Raw genomic sequence first — 20,792 nt, 5'->3', positions numbered from 1 at the left:
CTCTTTGTACACCTCTTTTTATTAAACCTGTAGCCCTTGTGTGTGTAAACTCACACAGTAGTGGGAACAAGAAATGTGAGCTTCCCGTTTTAACCAAATGAACACAAACACTTTTGCACTTTCTGTCTTCTCTCTAAGCTACCATGTGTATAGAAATTGTCATTTGAGCTTCTTCGTCGTCTTCGTCTTCATTATTCCTGCTGAACTTCAACCAGACGTCTTGCATCCATCTGTATCTGGCAGCGCGCAGTAAACTAGAGCTTTTAACGCATGTGTGAAAATCATTGACTTGCCTGTGTGCTACATATGAGGAAGGACATTATTCCTGACCCCATTCTCCTGATATTATCTGAGGCACTGGTGTGGAAAAATCCTCTATCTTTATATCCTGAAATTTGCTTCTCCACAGACAGGAAGAGCTCAGTCACTCTGTACCCTAGAGCCTAACTGACGCAACATTTGCAATACACAGACCTGTAAATTGTCAGACCCTCCTCAAACTACAAGGCTCACAAGTAGACTACTGCAGTCCAGCTGGATTTTTTCCCCTCCTTGATGCTCCGTTTATGTGCAAAGCTTGCTGGAGTGTGTTTAATGTGGAGAGGAAGCTTCATGTGTTCTCCTGCAGTGCTACTGTTGCCAGCCCTTATCTTACATGAACCATGTTTCCTTCATTGTTGCAGCTCCCTGTGTATTCTGACAACAATCAGAGGTGAATGTAGTGAAATAGCCCTGATGCTCTGTATAGAGGCCTGACAACGTAAATCAGAAAGAGATCCACTGCTATAGCCGCTGACGAGCACTGGACATTGTTAGACAGATCACACTTGACAGGTAGAAACATTGTATTACTTGGAAACAGTAGCGAGTCTATCATTAAGCTCATAGTAAAGGCCTATTTAACAATCATGGTGGTTTATAATTATAATCTGTAAGGCTTCATGATTTTTGTTTTATTTAGTTATATTTTCTTTATTGAATTGAGTTTGGTTTCAGTTAGTTTCCAGAGTGGAGTTGCTCATTTTAGACTAGGTTTGGTTGGAAGCAAGCTCTCCAGCTAGTTGTGGATCTAATCTGGGGTTTTCTCCTATTTGGGTGTACATGGAAAACCTCCCAGGTGACCCTACTACCTCAACTAGCTCCTTTCGACACAGAGCAGCAGCGGCTCAATTCCAAGCTTCTCACCTTATCTCTATGGTGAATCCTAGCCATGCTACAGAGAAACCCAATTTCTGCTGCTTGTATTTTTGACCTCGGTCCCTTAGTCATCGGTCTTTTAGTCAGTCTTAGAACCATAGTTGGAATGGAGGTTAACTAGTAAATTTACATTTTGGCACGGCTCTGCTTTACGATGATAGACTGGTACAGCGCTCGCATTACTGCTCACACCACCTCGTGCTCCACCTTCATTTCACTCTTCGATCTGTTCTCAGTAGACTGTGCAAAGTTGTTTGACTTGTGTTAGCTTTACCTGCCACAGTTTACACTCAACTTTATTTTTGGCACGAGCCCCACACTACAGTGGCTAACATTGGCCTAACGCATGTGCAATCAAACAAAAAAAAAAAAAAAGGTCCATCTGTTGTGTTGACGCCTTAGGGAAATAAAGGAGCAGCCTGAGTTTTTGCATGTTTCTTCTGTTTGAACAGCAGCATCTCGTCTCACCATCTCAGACACGTCATCATTCACACATGGTAGTTAGTTTTGCATTTGATTTTAATTTTTGTGGTTGGAAAATGCATTCTAGGTGCATTATTGCAGCCTTCAGTGAGCAACACGGTATTACATGTTTCAATATGATGGTTGAAAACAAAGAAATTATATATATTTGATTTTAAAAAACAAAACGGGTATGGCATTGGATTTTTATTTTAAAACTTTAATGCAAGTAAAACCACAGAAGTTTTAATTTCCCTTTTCTTTGTGGTGTGCTGTTGCACATGGTGGCTACATCGCCTGTGAAGGTTGTGGTGCTTACTGCTATGTAGAGCGATATGACCAAAAAATATTTATCACGATATACATTTGAAAATTTGCGATAACGATATAACTGACGATATAATTGACACTAGACAAAATACTTTACAACTCCACAACTTTATTAGTGCAAAAAACAACAACAACCCATCAATGTATTTTCACTTAAACAAGCAGCTGTTTTATTATGTGCATTAACGCTATATAAAAATTTAACAGTGCAAATGCAAATTCCTTGCTGACAGTTTAACCAAAAGGCATTTCCAGTGGAAATTGGCCGACATACCCTCAGCATAACCATGTATAATATCCACAAAACTTAAAAAGAGGTTATACACACACACACACACACAAAAAATACGGTAATATTATGTTGAAGCACAGTACGTATCACTCCGTGAGGCTGCTGCCTACGATAGCTGTAATGCTCCGACAATCCATCAAGCGGTGCGCGTTTTACCCATATTCTATTGCGATATTTCATTTTCTTATTGTTGCCCAACATTATACCGGTATAATCGTGAACTGTATGATAGGGCCCAGCCCTACTGCTATGAACACGAAATTGTTTCGATTGGCATAATTGAACAATAAGTGGGTGATCATTTATCCAGTGTTTCCATAACTATTTCACATTATTTATTTTAATTGAATCAGATTTCTTTGTAAATGTACTTTGTCACAATGTCTAAATGTCACTGGCTGTGGCATCTGGCATTAAAGTTGTAAACTGAGATAATGAGTCATATCTGCATAACATTTTGTGGGATCATGATGAGACTGGTTCTGTGGGTAGATGAGACCTGGGTGCACCTGTGTGCCCTGCTTGATGTTTCCGTACTTGTTCCACAGAACTGCAGCTTGCAGCTATATTTTGCTTAGTCTTATTTATATCAGTTTGACGGTGAACAAAGGCCCGGTTCCCTTCAGACGTACATGGATTCCTTACGTGGTTTCACTGAGGAGGGAAGAATTATTTATGGACATGAAAATAAGGCTCAGCTCTGTAACAGGATGTAGACCTAACGTTCTGCTTATCCAAATGAAAATGTTATTTCTGTCGGGGCGTTCCCATACCAACAACAATGTTGTCTGTCTGACACATATCCTGATGATTATTTTAGATTTTGCTGTGTTGTTGTTGTTGTTGTTGTTGTTGTTGTTGTTTTTATTACTAAAAATAAAGTTCACCACCCCCCCAAAATAACATTTTTATACTAAATGTTTGTGTCTGTATCATAATTTAGACCTTTTTGGGGAAATAAATGCATAGTCTGATTTCATACACTGCATAAAATAACATTTTCATCATTAAAGCGGCATTTGAAAGTCATCCTTTTATTTGTAATGGGGCTGTTCCTCTTCTTTCCTCTGCCAGGTCCATAGAGAAAGTGACTGTGCTACCATTTCCTGAAACTCACTTCTCTTTCCTCATTTCCAAACCACAGACCAACAGTTTATTGTTTACCTTCAGCTCAGATGAATATGCATGTTCGGTGATGACTAATCCGGCACAGCGAAACTCATAAAAATCCACTGTATATGATGTAATCATCTAAGGCACCTCTGCCATGGTCTTAGACCCATTGGGCACATTAACAGAACAGTGTAAATGTTTATAGAGCCCATTTAGGAGGTAGATACGTGTGAATAAACCTGCTGATCCAGGTAGGGAGAGTATGCAAATCAGGCTGATAGCTGATAGTTTATCACAGTGGAGGAATAGTTATGGCAAGAGGAACAAGAAACAAGGGATACAGTCTCTGTTTTTCAACCAGAGGTAGAACTACGGACAGAGACAAAGTGGATTTCACTAATAGAGACACCTTGGCACTCCCTCTGTTGTTGCTGTGTTGGTAAAATAAAACACCTGGCTTAAACAAACTGTTTTTGATTCCTGTGTGTATTTATTTCTCAGCTTAATACCTTTAAATCCTTAACAGTTTACAGTGAGCGCTGATGTGTCTGGAAGCAGACCAGGAATTTCAGATGGATTGAAAACATTCATTTTTCCGCTTGGTCGTTCCAAATTGGAGTGCCTGAATGGAAAAACTTTCGGAAGATACGGTTTATGATTGTTTGGCTTTTTTGATTTTTTTTAAAAAATGGTTTAAAAAAAAAAAAAAAAGGCTGAGCTTACAACTTTGGCATATATAATTACTTATTGAGGTTTCTATGTGATACTTCAGGGGAGTGATGACAGTATGAATGGGTGTGCAGGATGTGTGTTAGGCTCTAGTCACACAGGCCTGGAGACTAGTTGGTGTCCAGTTGACAACAATTGGTCGTTAAAGAAAAATATGCATTTCATGACTGGTATTAATAGTTGCTTAACTATACCGTGCTCCATGGAAATTCTGCTTGCAATTGCTTTGGTTGCTAGCAGATTACCTGAGTTGCCACAGTTTGAGTGGAAGACAGCTACTTGCCTGCAACAAGTTGGAGACTCCTTTCAGAATTGCAGAAAAAAAAACTGGGCCTTCATCAATTTCAATATTTTGTTTGTTTTTTTGTTCTTATTTATTCCCCCGTTTGTCCTACAGAAATGACAAATTAATCTTAATTGATCTTAATTTCCCGGGTTTTGCTTCTTTCAGCTGTTCATCACAGTGTTGAAAAATAACTTGCACAAAACATTTGGTACAACAAATAAGTAACAGCCACTGATGGAGAGAAGAGAAGTAAGAAAGTCTGAGGAGGTCCGAATAACTTGAAATAAAAGAGAACCTTTTGCGAGGCAGATAAGCCATGGCATAGAGCTGGGCGATATAAGATTTTTTTTTTCATATCACGATATGTTTTTTCATTTCAGGCGATAACGATATATATCACGATATAAGCCAAATAACTATATTTGTAAGATTTAAATGTGCCGTTGCTCACAAGTAAAATGTGAAATAATCAGCAGCTTGTTTTGATTTAAATATTTATTTCCCATAATAAGTTCAACAGGGTAGATGTACTTAAGGAACATGAGACTTTTTCAGATAAATAAAGGCAAATATTGCAAACTACACAAAAGCAGCCGCTAAAGCGTTAAAGTTTCAAAATAGAACAAACGAAACAGACTAAATTGTCAATTCCACTTAGAAACAAAATATTAATTCTAAAAATAAATCTTAGTTTGTTTTACAGAAGAACAGAAAAATTGACTAACTTTTGTCAATATCAAATAAACTGAGAACTAAAAGGAAATTCTCAAGCTCTCCTTGTTGTATAGCTGAGCTTTTCAAACAGTTTTAACAGTTACTTTAGTCTGACAAAAGCCGAATGACGAATTAGCGCTTCCAGTCAGAGATTGAGCTGCACCGCTTTATTGTATTTCCAGACTTTCTTTCGGCACAATTTAAAGTGCGCGCTACTCTGTTTTTTGTCAGACTTGAAATAGTCGAAATACCTTCACACTACGGAACTTCTATGGCTCTTCTGTTCGACAATCTCTCCGGCGTTGGAACCATCATCTGTTTTCTCTTCGGTAACCTTCGGTCACGCTCGGTAAATTTTTCTCTAGTCGGCACACTCATTTCCTCCATTACCGCTGGCTGCTTCCCAAACAAATACACATGTGCGGCACGTAACAAGTCACGTGACGTGACGCTGCGGCTGTGATTGGTTCGGCTCTGCGCTACTTAATTTGGATTGGCTGTTTTTGTTAAGAGGACAAGAGAGATGAGGCCTATCGCAATAGTTTAACTTTTCTATCGAGGAAAAGTTATTTCGCAATACATATCGTTATCATATCGCCCAACTCTACCATGGCATAATAATGCATCTTGCAGTGTAACATCACTTTAAGATGTTACACTGCAGAAAGACAGGAGGTTTAGTGAAAACTAATGTAAATACAAACTTTGTTTCCATTAAAGCTCCAAAGGTTTGAAGAGTAGTACTTGCACAGCGTGTTTTTCATTAAAGTGCATGTGTCTTTTTGTTTGGTCTCACAGTAACAGAATGGGGTGATGATGTGCGGCCGATCTCCGAGGAAGAAGCCATGGTCATCGTCAACCACCAATCAACAGGAGATGTGTGCACACTCATGATGTGCCTGCAAGACAAGGGAACGGTAAGAAAGGACAGGGATGTGTTGCTTTCTTGTCACCTCCCCTTGGGGGAAAGTGTGCAACACTGTTAAGGATGCACTGTCAACATCTTTACACAAAAAGCAGTGCGGACGTTTGGACCTGCGGGCTGTTCCTGTGAGAACAAACATCACCCTGAAAAGCCTTTTGGCTAAAATTATGTTAATTTGGAAACATAATTCTTGTCTCAATTCATCCTTAAGCATTTCACATTAATGTGGCTGTTGACTTTGTGCATCATGCCAGTTTTGAACGTTTCACCTCTGTTGTAGTAACTGAGGAAAGCGAGGACACACAGTGGTGTGCAGTGGGACACCACTTTAATAAACAAATAAATAAAAAACATGTTCTATTTATTAATTTATTTATTCATTGAAATGATTGCTGTGAGTCTGATTCGAACACAAATACAGGAGTCGGCCACTTTGAACAGCCCTTTTGATTACTGCATTAGAGAACTCCAGCTGTGAAGTGATCAAAATGACATATGAACACATAAAACAGCTAAAGTTGGATTTTTAAAAAAATATTGTTAAAATGAATGCTGCAGGAAGCTCATACCATACACTCATGCTGCCTGCTTAAGGCTTTCTTTGTGACTTCGTGAAATAATAATAGTAAGTAAGTTACTCCACGCTCACCTTTACCTGACATGTTTTACCGTAGCAAGCCAAAGTTGGTTTAATAGATTTATATGAGGAAAAACAAATGCCAGTTACCGGTAGTTGCAACATTTCGATTCCGCCAGGTAACAGGATATCTTCCCTTTTTTTGTCCCCTCCCTCAATGTTTTCACTTCTTTGCTTATGTTGAGGCTGCTGGCTTGTGGCAAGGTGGATGGTTAGTTTTATTTTTAGGCACTTTTCCTCTGTTAGCATCTTTAAAATGTGTTTGTTAAGTTGGGTGAAAGTGATTATAACAATAAATCTAATCTGATAGTTCAGTCATTTTTTGTTGTGAATCCCCCTGCGATTTAATTTTGGAACTTTGTGTTTTAACTCGCTGTGAGGAGCTTCCATGATAACATGATTTGGTATGTGGCTGTGAGGTGCGCAGTCAACAACTGCTGCCAGAATGGCATAAATTATGGCACCAAGATGTGAACTCTCCTAACCCTGCAACTATTTACTTGTTTGTGTGTTGCCAAACAGACCAGTGGACATGCTTGAGGCTAACCAGCTGGTCACCGATCAGAACAGAGGATGCTGAAAATGAGTGGATGTTGCTTGACTTGTAAATTAGTCATCAGGAACACCCCCAATTTTACCTGTCTAGTCCGCTGCTAACGTCACAATAAAAATTGTTTTTGACCGCTACAGGAAATTTTCCCTATGAATTCTTAGTGATGTTTAGTGAATTCCAGCGTTAAGTGTTTTCAAACTACTGTTGTACTGTGTTAATAGATTCATGCTTTGAGTTTTCATAGCACCAAGGGGAATGTGTTTATTATCTCCTTGAGAAAGAGCAATAGTGATGGGAGTGTGCAGATGCTGGCTCTCTTGCATTTTTCCACACCGATCACTGTAAACATACAGGGAAGTGTAATGTCAGTGCACATGCACACCTATTCCTCCAGGAGTAATAACTAACCTCAGTCAACATGTGTTTAGTTAAATGTATGTCATGCCTGCGTTCTTATAGGACTCCTGTTAATTGGCTAGCACTATAAAAATCAATGCAGAGGGCAGTGTTGTTGTTTTCCCTTTTTTATTTTATTTTTTTGCCAAGAGCTGGCATTGGATCGGGGCAGCCGAGCTACACTGCACAAACATGATGACATGATTCGCCTCAACAACCGCATCCCGGCCCACTTTATCCGCTTAGCACTGAAAGGACAGTAAGCCAAAGCCACATGGGTGCAGGTCACGAGGGCAGAAATACTCAGAGGGGCAGCATCAGTTTGTGCTGTTCACGTAAACTCTGCTTATTTAATTTCTTTTTTTGTTTTTTATTTAAATGATTATTGAATTTTTTCTTTCTTGCAGGTGGTACGAAAAATGATGTGGCTGATGGACCACGTGTTTAAATACACCAACTTTGGCCTAGTGTCCTTGATCCATGGGGACTTCTTCATTAGACAGGTAAGTAGCCCAAAATCTGGAGGTCTTACTTTTATCTTTACTTTTGACTTTAATATGTTTTTTTCTTTTCTTTGGTTGTTGTCAGCATTAACACAGTCTGCTTCACATTCTTAGCCTTTTTTTTTTTTTTTTTTAATTGGCATATTAGCCTCAAAGCTTGCAGAAACACTTTTTTGCCAAAGGATAAAAGTCTGTTTTTCCACACTTGTCAACACCTTGTTTTCTTCCCCTGAAGTTCTGAGAGTTCAAACCACAGAGCTTTGAAGTCGCAACCCATCTCATTAAACCCCAGTTACTAGAAGCCTGTTATTTCTGCGCTGTCCACAAGTGAAGCTGCTATCCATCTGCTTGTTCCAGCTGGACAGCAGATATGTTAGCAGGCTTTCCTGCAGCCATGGTGTCCCGAGAAGGGGAAAATGTCAGCAGAGAGTGGTGTGGGAGGCCTGCTGAGCCCCTCTGGGTCAGACTGGGCTCTTTTGTTGTGGGGGCAGCTGAAGCAGAGCTCTGACAGGACTACACACACATCCTACAGGGCTCTGACTGGCCAGGGAATTCTTGGAATATCATGCAAGTTTGAGAGGTTAATTTTAGGCAAGATTTGTGCTAAACTCATTAGTGTCAGTGATACACTTACACAAAACCAAGGGGACATCTATTAGATATCAACTACAACAGCACAGCACATCTATATTGTGGCAATTTCCAAGTTTTACCAAAAAATGGGACGTGAGCATCTTGATATCACAATGATGAAAACCACGAGAGAGGACGGGCTACACAAATGCAAAAGCTTAAGTACACACAGAGAGGCAAGCGACAGCAAAGAAGGGGCAAGACAACAAAATAATCGCAAATATAAAAAGAGGTGTACATCTAGTGAATGTAGATTAGTCATGAAACATAATGTAGTGATCTGCAATAGTATTATTTAGTTGCATTATTTCTGACTAAAAATAAGCTTTTAAAAAGGTTTTTCTAAAGACAAAGCAGATTTTTCATGATAGGCATTCAGTCATGAAATTGAAGCCATATATTCATATTCATCACCCAGACTATCGTACCCCTGTGTCCCAGAGTACACAGGATGTAATAAACATTTATCGGGTTACATAAACATTTGTTGCCTTGGATGTTAGAAATCAGCACGTTTAACTTCACTGAGTAAATAAAGCCGGTGAACCTAAACGGCACTAGCTTCCAACTGGACAAAATCTCGGAGGTCATGACTTAATATTAAACAGAAGCGCTGCTGAGGGGCTGTCTGTGTTGATCCACATTTGTTTTGTTGAATGAGAAGGCTCCCACGCTCCTCACGCTTATCATGCTGTTGTTGCACTTTCTGAGCTGAGCAGAAATGCCCTGACAAGAGGGAATTAAATTTTTTAGGTCATGGAAATGCATTGCCGTGGAATTTCACATCAGCCACCGTGCCGAGGGTGAAGCAACCCGAGCCTGCTAACAGCCAGCTGGACAGGCCGTAGTAGGAAGTCTGAGCGGGCTCAGTCATTTCTGCCGCCCTCGTCTCTCTCTGAAGTCCCCTCTGGCATTCCTGCGCGTGCATTCTTGACATCCTTCCTCAGAATCTTTCACACATCCACACAGTGCAGCAAGCAGCTGCCCCGGCCACCCTGAGCATCTGCTGTCCACCCAGGCTGCCAGACGTGTCTCAGACATTGTTATGCAAAACACAATCCACCATTCCTTAAAGTAGGGGTGAGCGATATAAACGATATACGATATAAACGATATAAATTTGGCCAACGATAGAGATTTTGACTATATCGCTCTATCGCGATAGCGCATGTTGACAATGTCATCAAGCTGCGCCTGTCTTGGTCGAAAGCATCACAGCGGCTAAAACCATTATCATCTGCAAATTATGGTGGGCGACAGTCACAGCAAAGAGATGAAGCACTTTTGAAATATGGGGAAAGCCAAAAACTGTGCTTCCTCCACTTCCGTAACATCGATTCATTAGTGTTGAATTCTCTTGCAGCTGTTCTTGTCCCGTGTTGTTGCAGTATATTAATAACTAACCTTGTATTGTGGATGCATAATCTCAGTTGTTCTCCTGACTGAAGTTTGGCCCGTGTATAGCATCCTGCTATGTGATTGCATTTGTCCCTGACCACCAGAACCCCCCACGTTAACTTTTATCGAGTGGAAAAAGAGTTGGCGTTCATCCTCCAGCTTCACTGTGCTAATGTTATGCTAACATAGCTGTGTCGCTAGCAATCACGTAGCACAACATTATATACCAGGTAGTCCAACTTCAGTAACCCTGCAAACGCCACTGCTGTTTAGTCTTCTGTCTTCATTTATATTGGAAGTGGTAGCAGAGCTGTACGTTTTAATTCGTTTCAAAAATCTCTCAGTCAGAACATGGTATGAAATGTTTAGGTGTAAACTAGCGAGCTAACTTTCTGTTAACTTCTAACTCCGTTAAATTTAATAAATTATGTTTTCATGGATGCCTGGATGTTAAACTTAATTGTTACACCCGATAAAGCAGCAACGCTGATGATTTAATTAAAGATGAAAGAATTTAGATCGTTTTTAACTCTTAGTGTTTGTTTGACTTTGGGACCTGAAGAGGACTGAGTTTTGGACACAGATTACTCCGCGAAGCAACTCACTACGGCAGCCATAATGCTCTGACAATCCATCAAACAGTGCAGCTTACCAAAGTTGTACTAAAACATTTTTTTTTTAACAGATTTCTGCACGCCCAAATCGGTTCGAGGTCAGTAAGCACAACCAGAATTCATACATAAGGCACACTCTTGATTTTTGAGAAAATTAAAGGATTTTAAGTGTGCCTTATAGTGTGGAAAATACGTTATATAGAAGAAAAGAATATATTGTGATATCTATCGCTACCACACATGCTTCAAATTATATCGCGATATGAATTTTAGGCCATATCGCCCAGCCCTACCTTAAAGGAAATAACAGTTATAAGCACACCTCAAAATTACAGTTCTTGCTTTTAATTTTAAGGGGTGTGTATGTGTGTGTGTGTGTATGTGTGTGTATATATATATATATATATATATGTGTGTGTGTGTGTATGTATGTATATATATATATATATATATATATATATATATATATATATATATATATATATATATATATATATATATATATATATATATATATATATATATATATATATATATTAATTAATTACACTACACACACACTTTAACCCTTATGAAGATGGTGTCATTTAGAGCTGTTGTTGAAATTGAACTTCATGGTCATTTTAAATGCTGCTGTCATTGAAGAGCATTGCCTTCACCACCTTGCATTTCTTCCTCTCTAGTGGAAAAACATTTGTTAGCTCATAAAACAAACAACCTCCAGCCTCCTAAGTGAAAGAAACCTCCATTCACCTTTAACCTTTATATTAGGATTTATTGCAGCACTATTGTTTGCTTTAGTTTATCTCAGTGGACCCGATAAACTGGCAAGTGAGTAAATACTTGACTAAAGCCTGTGGGAGGGTAGCTAAAACAAAGCTGAGACAGGTGGAGTACATTAGTTTCATTTATAAATTCAGCTGCTGAATATTGAGTCACATCAAACCCCAAATCTAAATGTAATATTATCCTGTAATAATTTAGTTTTATTTATTTAGCAGTAGTTCACAACACCAGCCATCTCAGGTTGCTTTGTAAGGTACACACCGTATTAGAGAGATAGGGAGAATGAGCCTATGACCCCTGTGAGCAACGCTCTTGGTGACAGGGAAACCAAAGAACGCCCTTTTAACAGGAAGAGTAGGGAGGGGGAGAGAAGCATAGAGAGATGAGAAATGTGTTGTAAATATGAATGTAGCCAACATGAGGTCACATATTGGATTTGAGCTCCATAAATTGAAGCCTCAACTTTAGCATTTTTGCCACCACAATGTTGGTTTCTTGGAGCTAGAAGTGACCTTGAATAGGAAAGTAGTGTTAGTTTATCAGTAAATGCTATCATCTCTGTTAAAAAGCAGCTTCCATAAACTGTACAGGTGCAGTGCATACATGACCAAGATCCTAGAACTTTATTCATCAGAACTGAAGCACAAACATTTAGGCAGGCTGCAGTCCGTATCTCACAGCGAGCCATTTTATTAGTCAGTAAATTAAATCAAAATGCCAAAAGGCTTCAGCAGCTTGGGTGTGATTTGATCTGCTGTGCATGTGCATACAGTCTGTCCTGTCCTAAAGGCTAAAGAAATCAAAAAGATTAAAATTAAAAGCTCCAGTAGAAGCCAACAGCACAAACTTGGTGGTCAAGTTCAGTAACTAGCAAACAACAATTCATGCTATCGAAGTTGGGACACTTGTGCCAAATGGTCGTATCCCTAATTCTGGCATTATTAAAATAAATAAATCCCCTATAGAGTTATGAAGGAGTAATTATCCATAGAAGCAAAAAATATTTTCTGTATCTTGAAGTTAATGTGTTTTTAATAGCCCATCAGCCTTTCTCTGAACATCTTCAAGTTTAACTTGAAGCAAAAATGCCAGATAGCACAGCAACTGACAGACGTATTTATTTACTGCTGCCAGAATGGCATAAATTATGGCACCAAGACATGAATTCTCCTAACCCTGCCTTACTGGGGAAATCCTCGCTTCTCCACAGAAACCCTGACTTTCAGTAGCAGCCCCTTTTTAACTCTAGGAATGGTTTACCTGACATTGGAACTTGGCCAACTGTAGTGTTATGGCACAACAATAATGTGACACATTGATACTACCAGAACCTTTCTGGTCCTACACTGTCAAGTCACAAAATGTACAATGAACAATTTCTTGTTCTTCACCTTTTAGCTGCAATATTTACCCATCCAGGTCGAAAATAGGTCCATATTTAGGCCATATAGGTCCAGGTCCATATTTTGAAAACTTTTATTTTGAGCACATTGTCCACTTGTCAATGGGTTAGAGCAGCGGTCCCCAACCTTTTTTGCGCCACGGACCAGTTTATGCCCGACAATATTTTCACAGACCGGCCTTTAAGGTGTCGCAGATATATACAACAAAATAAAACTAGTACCGGTACCGAAAAAATAAGATTTATTCATAAGGCACGTGAAAAGACCCAGGAGAACCAAGTTAACGATAAAATCGATAACAAAATAACCCTGAAAACCATACATTTCACACCTGAGCCTCAACTCTTGCGGCCTGGTACCAAACGACTCACGGACCGGTACCGGTCCGAGGCCCGGGGGTTGGGGACCCCAGGGTTAGAGGTTTGATCCCAAAGTGTTCTTGGGCAAGATTTAACCAAAGATTGGTTCCAGTAATAGACCGGCACCTTGCACGTGTGTTTCTCTTTAAATTGGAAAAACCTGAGTAAGTGCTTTGTGAGAAAGCTGCTGTATGCTTGCAGATCATTCCCTTTGCCCACTGCACCGTAACTCTAAAAGCAACATCGTGGACTATACTCTTCATTTTCATGTGGCTCTTGTAGCTGCTGTTAAACTACATCAACGGTATCAAGGTCATTTTTGAGCTTGTGATGTGTGGAGTCTCCTAATGCCTTTCTACCTCTGGAAATCAGCATTTGTAGCTGCCGCTAAGAATAAATCTTGAAATGACCTTCTTGGCCGAATACTCGGCTGTAGCTGTTGTGATGCAGCAGTTGTAGTAGGCACAGCTGCTTAAATAAACACATGTGCTCACAGAGAGCAGCTTGCTGTCCTAATGCATTTAAAATGAACTTTGACCAGGCCTAACATAAAAATCAATCCCGGTCCTCCTCATCCTGTTCCTGCTAATGCTCTTAATGTTGTCAAGGCCATCATGTTTGCATCCATTTCGGTGGTGCCGTTAATGCGGCTCGGGGAGTTAACTGCACCTAACTTGTGATTTGTGTGTGTTTGAATTCATTTGCTTAGTCGGTTCTGCTCTGTCGAAAATGCTTTCTATCTTATCAAGTTAATGAACTTAGGGTGTAGCCCCAAATTTTTTGTATCCTTGGGGCAACTAGTGAAGAGAACTGCTTATTTTAAATGCGGTCAGCCCATTTTAAGTTGAATTTTTAGGTTGAAAAATAGACCTGAAACCTCTTTTGAAAATAAATGCTTATTTTCTGTGTTTCTTCAGGGTAAAGCTCACCGAGACAAGCAGCTGGTTTACCTGAAAGAGCACCTAGATAAATACTACCACAGCCGTGACAGGAAGTGGATAGTGCTGTTTCCTGAGGGCGGCTTTCTTCGCAAGAGGCGGGAAACGAGCCAGTTGTTCGCCAAGAAGCACTCGCTCCCCCATCTGACCCACGTCACGTTGCCTCGTCTCGGGGCCAGCCACGTCATACTGAAAACTCTGGGAGCCCAGCAGGAGAACGGCAGTGTGGGCGGCGACACCAGCATGCTGAACACGACAGGTAACTAAAACACACACATGGGAAAAGCCTTTGGTTTAAAGTGAGACAAACTGATATAGAAACTGTTAGTTTAGACTTGGTGCCAAGGCTGAAGGTGTTCTTTGAAAGTGCAGGATTTTATCTCAGGAAGTTTTCTGGGGTTTAAAAAGCAGAGTCTGGATAAAGTTGTTTCTCCCTTTTTTTTTTTTTTCTTGGTTTCTGTGAACTCTCTCCCGTTTACTGTAGTTATTTGATTTTTTTTTTTTGGTAGAAAAGCTGGGATAAATCATGCCTCAAATATGAAACCTTAGATCATTACCTCTGCACGTCTCTGTCCTTTAAACTGTAGACGACTGGTGGTAAAGACCACCAGTAGGGCTGGGCGATATGACCCAAAATTCATATCTCGATATTTTTTACCTAGACGGCGATATAAGATATCGATTTTTTTTATTTATTTATTTATTTTTTTAAAGCCATAAAGTAAGAACAAAAAGAGAGTTCTTAGTCAAAGCTGTGTCCCAGATGTCACACAGGCACTTTTATTAACATAGAGCAGATGTACATAAAATTTACTCAAAAATAAATTATGAGCATTTATTAAATAATAATGCTCCATAAATAAAAGAAAACAATGTTGTTTTTGTGCATAACAAAAAGCTCACAATTGTGCAGTCAAAATGTAAACTAAAAGACAATGAGCATAATAACAAAGACAGATTTCACAGCTGCTCTGTTCCCAACTTCTACTGTGTGACTGACAGCATTGAGTTTGAAATCTTCTTCGTAACCACGTCTCTTAACAGGTGCCATTTATGGTCCTTATACACAGTAGGGTAATATTACGTTGAAGCACAGTACGTATCACTCCGTGAGGCTCCTCGGTAGCCGTAATGCTCTGACAATCCATCAAGCGGTGCAGCTCCGTAGCTTACCAAAGTCGTACTAAAACATTTTTTGACAGATTGCTGAGCGCCGTGTTCCACATAAAATCGGTTCGCGGCCATCAAGCACAACCAGAATTCATACATAAGGCGCGCCGTCAACTTTTGAGAAAATGCAAGGATTTTAGTCCGTGCAGCACCTCTGGGCTGCATGGCGTTAGCGTGGTTAGCTCGTTAGCGTGGTTAGCTAGCTAACACGTTGACGCCGTCCAGCCCCACGCACGGGTTGATGCGCAGTAACTCGTTAACGGAGATTTGCCGTGTCCATCTTGTCGCTTCCTGCAGGTGAAGCGATGGGGGAGGAGGGGGAGTTGTGTTCAGTGAAGGAGAGGCGAGGCCGAGTAACGTTGCGTCAAGACAAAAGTGGACGAAAGAGAGGCAAACTTGCGGCTATATAGTTATAATGTAACATAGACTATATCGATATAAAGGATATTGTCACATCTTATATCTCGTATAAAAAATATATCGATATTTTTTAAAAACTCGATATATCGCCCAGCTCTAACCACCAGTGAAGGAAAGGACTGACACGCACAGAGGTGCCAGAAATTGCATCAGTATCCCTGAAAACCCCAGCCGTGATTTGCAGGGGAGTAATTTTTCTGTCTAGAGACCAGCCCTAAATACAGCCAATGAAGAGGATGATAATGCAGCAATTAACAAGCTTTGAGGGTGAAAATTTATTTATTTATTTTTAACTTTATTAAAATTTGTAACAAATTTTATTTGTCAAGCGTAACTTTATTCTGTTTTCCCAGTGGCTCCTATGGGCCACAATAAGCTAATGTTGATTTTTTTTTTTTTACATACTGCTGGGTAAGCTGACCTGGAGTATTATAGCACATATGGTCATTTCATCTCAAATCAAGCAATTTGTGGAACGTCTATCCCAAAAATCGGATGCAATATTTGAAAGTGGATCAAAAGACAGTTTAACAAAACACAATAACAGTAAAAAAAAAAAAAATGTTAAAGGATTCGTATATGAAGCTACAATTTCACAGCATTGTTCAGACTTTGCATCATGAAATTTTTATGCATATCAGAGACGGTTTAGCAGAAGGCTTGGTTAAATTCAGATGGAGTGACCCTATATAAAGAGTTGAACTTTCACCTGACATGTGAAAGTTCCTAAATTGATACCAGCAGGAGAGACAAATTGCTGGGAGCTTTGTGTCTGTTATTTATTTATTTATTTATTTATTTATTTATTTGTTTTAAAAATGTGATAAATATGCTGATCCACCTGCTGTTGGGACCACAATTACAGCCACAGTAGTTTATTATTACTTTGATGTGAATACTATAAATGTGTATTTCTAATTGGTAACTAAATCTGTAAAATAAATGTAGCAGAGTAAGTGCTGTGCAGTTTTTAACCTATGCTAGCTGTGGGTATCATGACGTGAACATGGGATGGCTGCTGTGGGCTGCTGCAGATTTAAGGGTCACAGCAAACTAAACAAGTAGTTTGTGTGCATATACAGTTTGTGTTTTTGCTTTGTGGATGGGAGCAGCTGAAAAAAATCACTTTTCTTCATATTTAAGCTTTTTGAACCTTCGAAATTGGATAAGCAGGGAAGTTAGATGGGTTTAATATTTAACTCTTGTTGTAGTTCAAAAATTTGCAAGTAAAAGACATTTAACAAGCATCGTATATTGTAGAAAAACATGATCTGGGTCCATTGTTTCTGTATGGACACACTGCAGCTCCACCATAAACTACGCCTCTGGTCATCTTTACTGTTGTAATGTTATTAACTTTTATGTTGAGAAATAATTTTTAGTTGAGAAGGGAGTGAAACCGTCATGCTGTTGAATCCTGTTCCCCCCCTAGTGGCTCCTTCCTGCTGTGGCTTCCATGATAAGTTTAATCCGGTTACTTTCAGTGGCCTTTAAGTTTTCCTTTAATGTGTCACTCACCTACCTTTTTGTACCTATGGATATATGCAGATCACAGTGTGACTGTGTGACATTTTTGGAGTGCAGGAAATGAATTTGTCTATCTTTTCTAGAAGAAATATCTTTCATATTACAGTTAAGATATTAGTTTGATCATTACAGATACCACCACTACAGTGTCCACCCAATGTACAAATCTAGGAGGTTCCAGTTTTTCCAGATGTGCAGGTAACTTCTTACTGCCATCAAAGTACTTCTAAAAGAAAGAAGCCATATTTGGTTTGCTGGGACAAAGCACTGCAATGTCTGACCTGTCAGTTTTTCTATACAGCAATTTTGCTTAAAAAAAAACAACCCATAAATGAATTGATACTGAATGTATCAATTAGGCTCCTCCCACCAGCTTCCAGTGGAGGCTGTGCTATTGCTCAAGTATAACCAAGAAACAGTGGATCATCATTACAATAACAGGGAGGGAAACATGCCTGCAACTACATGCAGAAATTGTTGTAAAACTCTAGTGTGGACTTGCATCAATGCAACTACACGATTTGCTCACATTTCCTGTTCAGTTGTTGATGGGCTCTTTGGGGTGAGGGGTGTGACAGGTGTCATCTTTGCTACTGCTGACTTCTCCCATAGATTTCCTTTTTTGATTTGTTGAGGGTCTTGTCTCTCTCCTGTAATGTTTTTACTACCAATTCCACCTCAATCAGTCCAAGACGCAACCTCATACTGCCCTCAGGGATCAATCCTCTAACATGTACCCATAATAAACTCTTATAATTAAATACATATTCTCCCAACGTTTCCTTAACACATGACCAAGAAATATGAGGATAAATTAAATAATTGATTTATTTATGTATGTATGTATGTATTTATTATTATTATATTTATAATTCATGAAATCTAGTCTTACCAATCCTTTCTCAATTTGGGCCCTATTTCAGGAGGACCCACTTAAATCTGCTCTGTGGACTAATATTGGAATACATGTTTTGTTTTTTACTCAGCAAATTTATCCAGATAACTCAGTAAATCTGCTGCTTGGAGCAGTCCTCAGTAAAAAGAAGGCATTAAAACAGCGATAAATGTAAAGCTTCAACGAGTCTCTCCCCCCCCCCCCCCCCCCCCCCCCCCCCCCAATGCCTGTGTACGCTGCACACTCAGTGTCGACCCAGCGGACTCTTCTTGGCTTTCGTTCAGAATCCATTTACGGGGGTTTGGTGTTAATAGCAAATTGGAGGGACTTTGAGCCAGCATTATTGAGAATGTGGCCCAGACTTTAGCCTTCCTCAAGTTTGCTAGCGCAGCTCTGTGTCCTACAGCCTCAGCACTAACAGCAAGATGCTGTCTGATTACTCCTCTGCAGGACAGACACTCAGACTGAAGATGAGGTGTCTCTTGATTGGCCACTGTAAAATTTAAATGAGTACAGCAGCTTTATTTACATACTGACGGTGCTAAATGTGCATTTTTTTAATGCACCGGTCTGATTAAGTTCAAAATATTTACTGCGTTAACAAACGTAGGTGTGTGCAGAGGTTTTTGTGTTTATAATCTCCATCAAGGCAAACTATTACGAACGTTTTTTAAGCATTTTAGGCACGTCAGTCTTATTCATGTGTAATCGTGCATTATAATTTGACCTTGCTGTACATCCAGTTCATATCCTCGTTCATGTTATGTCCTTTCCTCCGTTCCAGCAGCTCAGGAGGAGGGGAAGCTGGTTGTTGCAGCAGGGCTTGTCCTTCCACTTAAATCTAGCTAATGGCATTAAAACATAGGGCAAGAAAATACACGTGCCCAAAGGAGCGTTGTGTCCCTCACTACCCTGTGCTCTTCATTTGTGTATGTGTGTGTGGCTGTCTGATGAAAGACACAGTTCTGTCTCCCTCTGACCCTCACTGATGCTCTGCAGAGGTACCCAGAGCTCGCTGACTCACTCGGAAACAACCGGGCCACTTGGAGAAAATGGGATTTGATGCAGCCATGCAATGTCACCCGGGCTGAAAATGCCACTCGGTGCAAACACAAAGATTAGCACAGCTCTGTGGAAAGGGCTGTCCCTTGGACCAGTAAGGTGTGTGTCATAAAACTGTATTTACAGTTGCCAGGAAACAAAGTTCGCCATTGTGAGTCATTTAGGGTGGGTCATTAGGGAGCTCCTAATCACCCAAAAGTCAACATGTTCGATAACACCAAAAGTGGTTAAATCCACTTTTCAGTCAGTAGGATAGACAGACAGTTGTAGGCTTAAAGTGCAGCAATTTGGCCTGAGGAGTGGCCTCAAAGAGAGACAGTGTTTCCTTCCTCAAATTGTTTACCAAAGGATGGGGCCTATCTGTTGTCATTTTAAATTACCGTGGCCGGTGCTGTTACACTATTGTGTGCCACAGCATATAGGGTGCCAACAATACTTTGGCTCAGGGCCCCATTCTTTGACCAGCCATTCACGGGAGACTGATAGAGAAGGGATCCAGTTACCCACACAGGGATAACTGACGTTAGCTATTTCCATTAATACCAAGGATGCCTGTCAAGTCACTAATATTGGTATGAATCAGTCGACTTGCTCCTCAGCTGCTTCTTTCTGTCTTCTGTCTGGTGTTGAAACTATAGAAACAGAGGTGTGTACTCTTAAAGGTCAAGCTTTCTACGCACTCGTCTCTTATCTAGATTCATAGAAGTGTAGACAACCTTTGTAATCAGTTATATTGTCCCAGCTGCCCAGAAGAAATCCAGTAACCCCCACCGACGGGCCCGCATATATATCCTCCACAGTTTACAGGTTCCCTGCAGGTCACTGATTATGTCTGCAGATTAGGGGTTGATAAATTAAATTAATTACCAACATGAATAGGTGACACCTTCACATTTAAAAAAAGGTTACTTAACAAACACAACAGAATGTTTCTCGACTCCGTGTGGATGACATGTATATAATTAGACAGTTGTTTCAATAAATATTAGAAAGCAGTACCCAAGCCTTGCTTCATCACATCTCACTTTACATTAATAGTGACTTTACACCATAATGCGGTGCATCATCTTCGTCCTTTTCTCACCCCACATGCCACTGCCTGTTCACAGCCTTGTTACTTCCCGGATCGACTACTGCAACTCTCTTCTTTTTGGTCTTACTCAAAAATCCATCCACAAGCTCCAACGCGTCCAGAACTCTGCTGCTCGTATTATCACCAGGACCCCTTCTATCCATCACATCACGCCTGTCCTGCAGCAGCTTCATTGGCTCCTGGTCAAATATCACATCAATTTCAAAATACTGTTGTTCACATTTAAGACTATTCATCATCTCTCCCCTCCATACCTCCATCCCATCTCGGTGTCTGAGATCTTCTTCTCTTTCTCTCTCTGTCCCCTCTCCCCATCTTGCCACCATGGGGAGCATTTGTTTTATGTCTTATGCTTTT

At 40.1% G+C, this 20,792-nt stretch overlaps 1 protein-coding gene across 1 annotated transcript in view; it reads left to right on the top strand.

Moving 5' to 3' along the window:
• The window catches only part of LOC146652400 (acyl-CoA:lysophosphatidylglycerol acyltransferase 1-like), a 69,187-nt gene that overhangs the window by 22,860 nt on the left and 25,535 nt on the right, over nucleotides 1-20,792 (top strand). The window contains exons 3-5 of the mRNA XM_085381185.1: nucleotides 5,922-6,040; nucleotides 8,042-8,137; nucleotides 14,248-14,527. Of these exons, the coding sequence (XP_085237311.1) occupies nucleotides 5,922-6,040; nucleotides 8,042-8,137; nucleotides 14,248-14,527 (495 nt within the window). The remainder of the gene's footprint in view (nucleotides 1-5,921; nucleotides 6,041-8,041; nucleotides 8,138-14,247; nucleotides 14,528-20,792) is intronic.

This window comes from Rhamphochromis longiceps, linkage group LG15 (genome assembly GCF_057381845.1).
Source record: "Rhamphochromis longiceps isolate RC_006_pf linkage group LG15, R_longiceps_female_GT1.1, whole genome shotgun sequence".
Classification (NCBI taxonomy): domain Eukaryota; kingdom Metazoa; phylum Chordata; class Actinopteri; order Cichliformes; family Cichlidae; genus Rhamphochromis; species Rhamphochromis longiceps.
Note: the sequence above shows the minus strand (reverse complement) of the source record. Positions and strands in the feature narration are given on the sequence as shown.